General features: G+C 36.9%; 1 protein-coding gene across 1 annotated transcript in view; it reads left to right on the forward strand.

Annotated features, from left to right (window-relative positions):
- Positions 1-822: 822 nt before the first annotated feature.
- LOC148950715 (ribosome biogenesis factor Nop53) overlaps positions 823-9,980 on the forward strand; it is a 57,053-nt gene continuing 47,895 nt past the window's right edge. Inside the window, exons 1-2 of the mRNA XM_089091927.1 lie at positions 823-1,020; positions 5,854-5,939. Coding sequence (XP_088948053.1) covers positions 823-1,020; positions 5,854-5,939 — 284 coding nt within the window. The remainder of the gene's footprint in view (positions 1,021-5,853; positions 5,940-9,980) is intronic.

Raw genomic sequence — 9,980 nt, forward strand, 5'->3', positions numbered from 1 at the left:
ATTCAACAGGAATACAACCGAAAACAGAGGATATTTTTTTCCGACGGGAAACGAAAGAAATTTTTCGTCAATACAACACGAACAAATGCCGCGAGCCGTCGGCACAAGAAACTTTATCCCACGCAATAATACGTGGCAACCAAGACAATCAAATGTAAACCAACTTGGAACTTCCCTAACAAGTGAAATTCCCACCGAACCCCAACCTCAAACGCCAACTTATCAGATAAGCGCACAGGGAAACGAATTAGGCCCCCAAGGAAAATAAACGGGACCCTGGAGGCCAACATTTTTTATAGGTCCCATCCAGTAATTGTACCTTCCTTAAGTGATGATGACGACATATTACCTATACTAAATAATTTTAGTGTTGCGAGTATTAATTTAAAAGCGTTAATAGATTCATCTGCATCTGTCAACATAATAAATTCGAATGTATTTAATAGACTTCCAATATATATTAAGCGACGGAAAAATTTCAATATTCCAAGTGTAACTAGTGTAACAGGCCATAGGCTGGAAGCTATAGGCTCCATACGTTTAGATGTGAAAAAAGATAATAAAATCTTTCCTACAAACTTCATAATCTGCAAAAATTTCCCATATGAAGCTATAATTGGTGCTAATTTTTTAAAATCTAATAAGGTGTTATTAGACATAGCGAATAACAGACTCGTGTATCCATACGATCCTGATCTCCAACGCGTGGAGAGAGGGGACGCAACAGTAAATAGAATAAAATCTTTTGTACCCTATCTATCATCTCGTGTGAGAAAATCAAGCAGCACATTGATCGAGTCAATAAAAGAAAAAATGGGAAAAATGCAGGAGTATAGACAAATAGAAATAAAGAAAGTAGCTGAATTATGGAATAAGAAAATAAGTCTAAGCACTATTGTAAGGGGGCAGGACTTGGATGTATCCCTACAACCAACCCCGAAAGCGGAAGACCTGACACAACCAAACGCCATCCTCAACCTAATAGGAAACAACTCGGAAGAGAAATATTATGGGTTTGCAGTACGTAAAACAAAAATCCCCCCAAAGACTATGCAAAGAGTACAAATCTCTCAAATGGTCACCCCTGTAAATGACAATTCCGAAATTTGGTTCGCATCCCCGTGTAAGGCAATTACAGAAAATCTGTTTTGTGAGGAACAGATCATTTCATACGAAAAAGGCGAAGGTTTCATTTGGTTAACTAACACACATGAAAACGATATGATTACATTGAAAAAAGGAAAATGTCTCGTTGAAATACAAGTTGTTTCTGAGCACGAGCTAAACAAATGGAGAGGCTCCAAGGAAAACTTAGTTAACAGCATTGGTACTAGCGATCCATAGAATAGGTACCCCCTAACGAAACCCCAATTTTTGGAAAAATTTAAACTAAATCATATCTAAGAGACGCAATTAAAGGAAAAATTATGTGAATTGCTCTGGAATTTTAGAGATATTTTTTCTACATGCGAGGAAAATGTCGGGTTGATACCCTTCTACCAACATTCTATCAAAACCACAGGATTGCCTGTAGCTAAACAGCCCTATCGAATCCCCCATCCCTATAAAGGCTGGTTAAAAAATAAAATCCGCGAGTTTGAAAGAAACAGTATTATACGGCCGAGTATAAGCCCATATTCAGCCCCCGGTATACTCGTACCAAAAAAGAACAAGGACCTTAGGCTTGTAGTAGACTATAGAGCCTTAAATAAGCAGGTCGTTAGCGACAAATTTCCCCTGCCCCGAATTGATGAAATCCTAGACTCCATTTCAACAAAGAACAAAATATTTACATCTCTTGACCTCACGCAAGGTTATCATCAGGTTAAGATAGCAGATAATGATGTTTATAAAACGGCTTTTTCAACGACGGAATGCGGTTCTTATGAATATTTGAGAGTACCCTTTGGACTCAAAACCAGTTCAAGTGCATTATGTAGACCTCTGTTACACTTATTACGAGGTATAGAAAATATTATCCATTTTTTGAATGATGTTATTTGTGTGGGAGAAACACCAGAGGATCATTTAAGCACATTAACCAAAATTTTTGAAAAATTCAGAGGGTAATCTGAAATTTAGACCGGAAAAAGTAAATTTGTTTCAATCCGAAATAAAATTCTTAGGAATGATAGTGACCCAAGGTCGATTATCACCGGACCCTGAAAAGATAAAATGCGTAGAGAATCTTAAACTGCCAAAAACTATGAAACAATTAAGAGGCATTATTGGTTTAACCAGTTATTTTAGAAAATTTATACGTAACTACGCCTAAATCGCAAAACCCCTAACAGATCTAACTAAAGGGAATTCCCAAAATATTACCTGGTTGCTGGAAGCTCAAACTTCTTTAGACACTCTCAAGAAAGCTCTTACTTCTGAACCAATATTAGCGTTACCAGACTTTGAAAAAGGAGCATTTGTGGTTACCACCGATGCTTCAGCTCTGGGTATCGGTGCAATCCTTTCCCAAATAGTCCCCGTGGAAAACAACCCTGAATCCCAACAGGACCCCCCTTAATATATAGAGAAAGTCATATTCTATCCAAGTAGAACTCTAACGAAAGGCGAAAGAAGTTATTCAGCAACGCAATTGGAGTTACTATCTATAATTTACCACTTAGACAAATTTAGACATTATTTAGTAGGTCGAAAATTTAAGTTGCGTTCGGATCATAAAAGCTTACAGTACCTAAGCACATTTAAGAATCGAACCGGAATTTTAGCGCGATGGGTAATGAAAATCCAAGATCTGGATTACGAATTTGAACACGTGACCGGCAAGCAAAATGCCCCTTGCGATTACCTAAGTAGATACCCTGAGAATAAACCTTCAGATAACGAAACTGAACACGTAAATGCCATTAATCACTATAAACGAAGACATAAGAAGAATAAATCAAACGTCATTACGGAAGAAAAGGGGCTACGATTAATTCCCTTATCCCTAGCCAATATTAAAAGAAACCAAGTTAAGGATGAAATGTGTTTGACTCTCATTAATTACTTTGTGAATTCTGATAATCTCCCTGATAAGTTCAAAGCCCTGATAAGTTAAATTGTGCTGTACGGAAAAGGACTAAATAAGAATAAACCAAATTTATCTCCCTTCCTCAATAAGCACTTTTCTTAAATATATCATAGAATTCGGTCAAGCTCAAATGGGCTAAATTTTCAGGCGTTTTCGTATCAGTTTTCAAATTCAACTGGCTCAATTCCATCATCCCCTCTTTGCACACATTGCAATACAAAAAATTAAACAATTGACCATTGCCTATTTGAATGTAATACGCTGACTTCTGCACAGCATACCCTGCAAAGTAAACAGTTAAAGTGCTTCAAACATTACAAAATCTGACTATCAGCTAAAAGTCTAGCTGACTATATCTGCACAAAGAGAATTAAACTAAATGTATATCCTCTTATATTTCAACTTCTACCATCAAAAGATTTACTGTAAGATATCTAGGCAGATTCAAGATAAATAAGGAGCAACCAATTGAAGGAGCTCATTTCAACTCACAGAGTGATTCAAAAGGAAAATGGTTGAATAGTTTCGACTGAAAAGTCCACGTTTTCTGAAAGAGAAGAAGAAGAAGAAGGACTATTGCAGTGGGAAGATTGAAAAAAGTTCTTCTAATAAGCGTACATGGCGATCCTTGTGACTTTTAGTTTTGGCTCATCATTACTATAAATTGGGATAGTGGACACAGGCTCCATGTTGGTAAATTTCACCTCCAATAGGGGATTCAAATTATCGTTGCGTATCCAAGCTAATTGAACATAATTATGTAAAAAGGCCTATGATTATTCAGATAAAAGATCACCATTCATAAAAAAAATATAGTTTTACAGAACATATGGGTCTCTGTAGTAGGTCAAGAACCGCCATACATTGGGGAAGGGGAGGGGGCCCGCCTCCCAATATTTTGGATGTAAGAGAGGAAAAATCGTTCCAAAAGGTCTTGTCGTGAAACCCTGTGCTTTGACTTGATGACTTTTTAGATTCAATAAATAATAAGAATAAAACCAATAAATAAGAAAAACAAATTAGAGAAATAAAAGGAATTAAAAACGAGAAATGAAGGAAAATGAGAAGAATGACTAAATATCTAAAACTGTCTTTATTGTTTGATAGATACTGGTTAGGGAATAGCCGGCAATTTTAATATCAAGATTCAATTTCATGTTATATTTCAAGTGAAAAGAACAAATTAACTAATAAATAAGCGAAGTTTAATGACCGATCATAGACAGCGCAATCGCGCTGCCTAAGTAAAGAACGACGTTTGCACAATGCATTTTTTTTTCATACGAGGGCATTCGTATCGAAGGAGTTATCGTAGAAACTTCGGAAAGGTCTCATTCGATTGGAAATTGGAATGGCTGGTGCCCTTTTGAATAGTTGAAAGTGATTGGAAAGCAACTAACACCCCTTCCACGCCCACCATGTCCCCAAACACATCCTATCAAAATTTTGAGAAAGCAATTTTATTCAGCATAGTTGATTTCCAGATAGAAATTATGTTTTTGAGGAGGACACTCCCCCACAGCCCTCAGGGCAAGGGTTGTAAGTTATACCCTGGGGGGATATAAGATTTTTATAGAAAGCGTTGTCGTAGAAACTTCAAAAAGGGCTCTTTCGATTGGAAAATAAAGGGCTAGTGCCCGTTTTAATAGTTAAAAATTATTGGAGGGCAACTAACGACCCTCTCACGCCCACCTTTTCCCCAAACGCATCTAATCACAATTTTGTGATAGCCATTTTGTTCAACATAGTTAAAAGTTTTGAAAATTAGGTATTTGAGGATGACAACCTCCCCAGTGCCCTCAGGGCAAGGGTTATAAGTTATACCCTGGGGGCCTATAAGGTTTTTATAGAAAGTGTTGTCGTAGAAACTTCAAAAAGACTCATTCGATTGGAAATTGAAATGGCTATTGCCCTTTTTAATTGTCGAAAGTGATTGGAGGGCAACTAACACCCCTTCCACGCCCACCATTTCCCCAAATACATCCAATAAAAATTTTGAGATAGCCATTTTGTTCAACGTAGTTGAAAGTTTTAGAACTCAGGTATGTAAGGATGACAACCCCTCCCCCCACAGCCCTCAGGGCAAGGGTTGTAAGTTATGTCCTGGGGGTATATAAGGTTTTTTATAGAAAGCGTTGTTGTAGAAACTTCAAAAAGGGCTCATCGATTGGAAATTGAAATGGCTAGTGGCCTTTTTGATGATCATAAGTAATTGGAGGGCAACTAACCCCCATCTGACGCCCACTATTTTCCCAAACACATACAATCAAAGTTTTAGATAGCCATTTTTTTCAACGTAGTTAAAAGTTCTGGAAATTATGTCTTTGAGAATGGCAACTCCCCACAGCCCTCAGGGCGAGGGTTGTAATTTATGCCCTGGGGCATATGAGATTTTTATAGAGGGTGTTGTCGTAAAACTTCAAAAAAGCTCATTCGATTGGAAATTGAAAGGGCTAGTGTGATTTTTAATAGTTGAAATTGATTGGAGGGCAACTAGCCCCCCTCTCACGCCCACCATTTCCCCAAACACATCCAATTAAAACTTTGATATATTCAGTTTATTCAACGTAGTTAAAATTTCTGAAAATGAGGTGTTTTAGGATGACAACCCCGTCAGAGGGCTCAGAGCAAGGGTTCTAAGTTATACCCGGGGGCATATAAGGTTTTTATAGAAAGTGTTGTCGAAGAATCTTCAACAAGGGCTCATTTGATTGGAAATTGAAAGGGCGAGTGCCCTTTTTAATAGTCGAAAGTGATTGGAGGGCAACTAGCCCCCTCTCATGCCTATAATTTCTTCAAACACATCCAATCAATATTTTTAGGTACCCATTATGTTCACCGTAGATGAAAGTTTTGGAAAATTGGTTTTCAGAGTGATACTCCCCCCAGAGCCTTCGTGGCTAAGTTTGTAAGTTATGCCCTGGGGGCACGTACGGTTTTTTTATAGAACACTTTCTTGTAAAAGCTGCAGAAGAGGCTCATTCAATTGGAAATTGAAACGCTAGTCGAAACTAGTCGAAACCCTTTTTAATAGGCTAGTCGAAACTGATTGGAGGGCCACTAACCCCCCTCTCACGCCTACCATTTCCACAAACATATCCAATCAAAATTTTGATTTAGCCATTTTTTCCAACGTAGTTGAAAGTTCTGGATATTATTTCTTTTAGGATGATAACCTCCCCCCCCCCCCGCATACACCCCAAAGAGCAAGGGTTGTAAGTCATACCCTGGGGGTATATAGGGTGTTTATAGAGCGTTGTAATAGAAACTTCGAAAACTTCGAAATGCTAGCACCCGTTTTAATAGTCAAAATTGATTGGAGGAAACTTAACACACCTCCCACGCCCACCATTTCCCAAAAAACATCCAATTAAATATTTGAGATAGCCATTTTGCTCAACGTAGTCTAAAAGTCTGGAAATTATGGCTTTGAGGATGACACTCCCCCTACAGCCCTCAGCGCAAGGGCTGTAAGTTATGCCCAGGGGCATATAAGGTTTTATAGAGAGTGCTGTCGTAAAAACTTCAAAAACTCATTCGATTGGAAATTGAAAGCGCTAGTGCCCTATTTAATAGTCGAAAGTGATCGGAGGGCAACTAATGCCCCTCTCACGCCTACAATTTCCCCAAACACATCCAATAAAAATTTTGAGATAGACACTCTGTTCAACGTAGTTGAAAGTTCTGGAAATTAGGTCTTTGCCAGCGTGGTCGTAGAAACTTCAAAAAAGACTCATTCAATAGGCAATTGAGAGGGCTATTGCTCTTATTAATAGTCAAAAGCGCCGGAGTGCGAATACCCCCCCATGCCCATCATTTCCCCAAACACTTCCTATCAAAGTGTTAATATAGCAATTTGTTTGAACGTAGTTGAAGGGTCTGGAAATTATGTTTTTGAGTATGACGACCCTCAGGGCTAAGGTTGTCAGTTATGCCCTGGGGGGCATATAATGTCATATAGAAAGTGTTGTCATAAGAACTTCTGAACGGGCTCTTTCGATTGGAAACTGAGAGGGCTCTTGCCCTTTTTTAAGTCGAAAGTAATCTGGGGTAGAATTTCCCCCCCCCCCCCCACGCCCATAATTTCCCCAAACATTTCCGATCAACATTTTGATATGGCTCTTTTATTCAACGTAGTTGAATGGTCTCTAAATTATGTCTTTGAGGATGACAACCCTCCCCCCATAGCCCTCATGACAAGGGTCGTAAGTTATGCCCTCGGGGCATACAACGTTTTTATAGAACGTTTTGTCGTAGAAGCTCCAAAAAGCAATTTGATTGGAAATTGGGAGGACTAGTGCCTTTTTTATTAGTCGAAAGTGATTAGAGGGCAAATGTCTCCCTCCACGCCCATCATTTTCCCAAACATTTCCAATCAATATTTTGATATAGACATTTTGTTAAGCCTATCAAAAATGTCTGGAAATTATGTCTTTGAGGATAACACAGTCCCCTAGCCCCCAGGGCAAGGGTTGTAAGTTGTGTCCTGGGGACATATAGGGTTTATATAGAAAGTGTGATCATATAAAGTTCAAAGGGGGCTCATGGGATTGGTAATCAGACGCTCTAGTGCTCTTTTTAAGAGTCAAAGTAGTCAGAGGGAAGCTACCCTCTCCCCCTAAACACAAGTCATACTGTCCCGAAATGCGTCCAATAAAAATTTTGAGATAGCCATTCTATTCAAAATAGTCTAAATATCATATAACAAGGGTTTTGGGGTTGAAATATACCCCAGAGATTAGGGTTAAAGATTGTAAGTTATGCCCAGGGGGTATTAAAAGTTTTTTATGGAAGGGATGGTTGTTGAACTTCAGAAGAGGCTCAGTCATTCTCCCTTAAAAGGACTATGTCAATATAAAACGAACAGAGATTAATCAAAAAAACTTTTTGCACAAAATATGTTTTTCAAAAAAAATTAAAGAAAAAAGGAAAGAAAGTAAAGACAAAAAGTAAAGAATTTTAAAAGTAGGGATATACTTGGGCATAAGGGACTTGAAAAAAAAAATACACATTATGTGTAAAACCCAAGAAATTGCAGATCTAAAGATTCAGCGTAATTTCTTGTCCAAGCAAAATCATGTCAATAATGCTTACAGCCTAACCACTTGTCGACGGGCAGCGAAAAATTTCTTTCCAATGGATTGTCTGCCAATTTAATATTGTTAGGAACTGATGCGACAAATAGGTTTGAATTCATTTCAACTTGGACTTTTTTTTAGGGAAGGTATCGTTATGACGCTAAAAGTATCCCTAATCGAATAACATCGTGTGTGCAAAGCGTAAGGTAGCGGGTAACAAATCCTAACTTAATGTGTAACTTTTCTTTTTTACTTCATTAATCAAAAAAAATTTTTGCACAAAATAAGTTTTAAAAAAAATAAAGTAGAGAACTCAATTAAACCAAAATGAACAAAAATAGAATCAAATAATCTACCAAGCATACAACTACCACAAATCAATATCAAAAAATAAATGAAACCCAAAACAAACAGAAATTACAATAAGCCAAACTCAAAACGAGCAGAAATTAACCTGAGCAGGGTTCTAAACCCTATTCTTTATAGAAGCCAGAATATAATTTGTACTATACTGGAAAAAATTCTTTTAAATGTTTTCACTTTTATAAGTTTAAGAAAACCAAAATTAATAAAGTTTTTAAGGAATAAATATCAGCTTATGAATATTAAACTGACAATTCACATTTTTTTTCAGTAAATCCATCTGAACTTTCCAGTAAAGTACATACAATAAAGTTCAGTAAAGTATATTCAGTTCCCTTATGCCCAAATATATCCCTACATTCAAAATAAATTTTGGGTTATGTGGCCTCCGCCTCTTTGCAAGCATGCTGTTTCCTTCTGAACCAAAATTCAAAAAGGCAGGAAATACATAGGAAAAAATTCTATTGGATACATTTATTCTATTGATGTATCCATATTCTATTGTTAGTTTGTTTTTGCTTATTGTTATTAGTCGATGTGAGATTGGTCGTATTTTATCGTATTTTTTTTCTTTGTGTTTAACTTTTAATCGTTAGAAAATTATTTGTATGTACCCCCCCCCCCAGTCGCAAGTAAGTTTTTATACCTTTCTTGGGACAGGTACTGGCACTTAATTTGAATGTCTTTTTTGATTGTAAATCAAAGCGAACTGAACTGAACTGAATAGTTCTGAGCCACTCATTTCATCATTCTATTCGATTAGATAATAATACTAATAATAATAATAGCAATAATAATAATAGTTTAAATTTAATAATAATAACAATAGAATAATAATAATACGTTTTTTAATAATAATGAAGAACAAACTAGCTATGAGCCTCGACGTAACAAACACTTTTTCAACTTATGTTTAAACAGCCAGGTACTCGGCCACCCGAATGTTCTTCAGAAAAGAGGTTCTACAGACTAGCTCCTAAAAATGTAATGGGGAAGCTAGCCCTGATTTCACTTCGATGTGAGAAGATGAAACAATTAGCGTGACGAATTATGATGAGGGGATATATTGTCACTAAATTAATCACGAAAGATCCCAAGAATTTCAGTATTCCAAAATCGTGAGGCAAAAATTCCAACCTGGCATTCCCAAAGCTTACATACATTAAGTCCTTCCAATTTGAAAAAAGTTGTAGTATTATGCACGCCTTCAACACACCCACCAATAAGACGCATGACTTTATTTTAAATAACACTGACATAGTAGTTCGTACGAAACTCGAACTGAAAAAGAAAGCAATCAAAAACTGACAAAGGGTTAAGGTCCTAATAGATATAGTAAAACATTTTGACAGCTGCAGATACCCCTTTATAAAGTGGCTGGAAAATAGTGAAAACTATCACCAATTTTACAGATATCAGTGTATAGTAAGGGCTTTTGAGACGGAAACACTATGAAATTCTGAAATAAAATTTTAAAAATCTTCAAAAATTTACTTATATCATTCCTA

Source organism: Artemia sp. Qi Xiang Cuo, chromosome 7 (assembly GCF_049724085.1).
Source record: "Artemia sp. Qi Xiang Cuo chromosome 7, ASM4972408v1, whole genome shotgun sequence".
NCBI lineage: Eukaryota > Metazoa > Arthropoda > Branchiopoda > Anostraca > Artemiidae > Artemia > Artemia sp. Qi Xiang Cuo.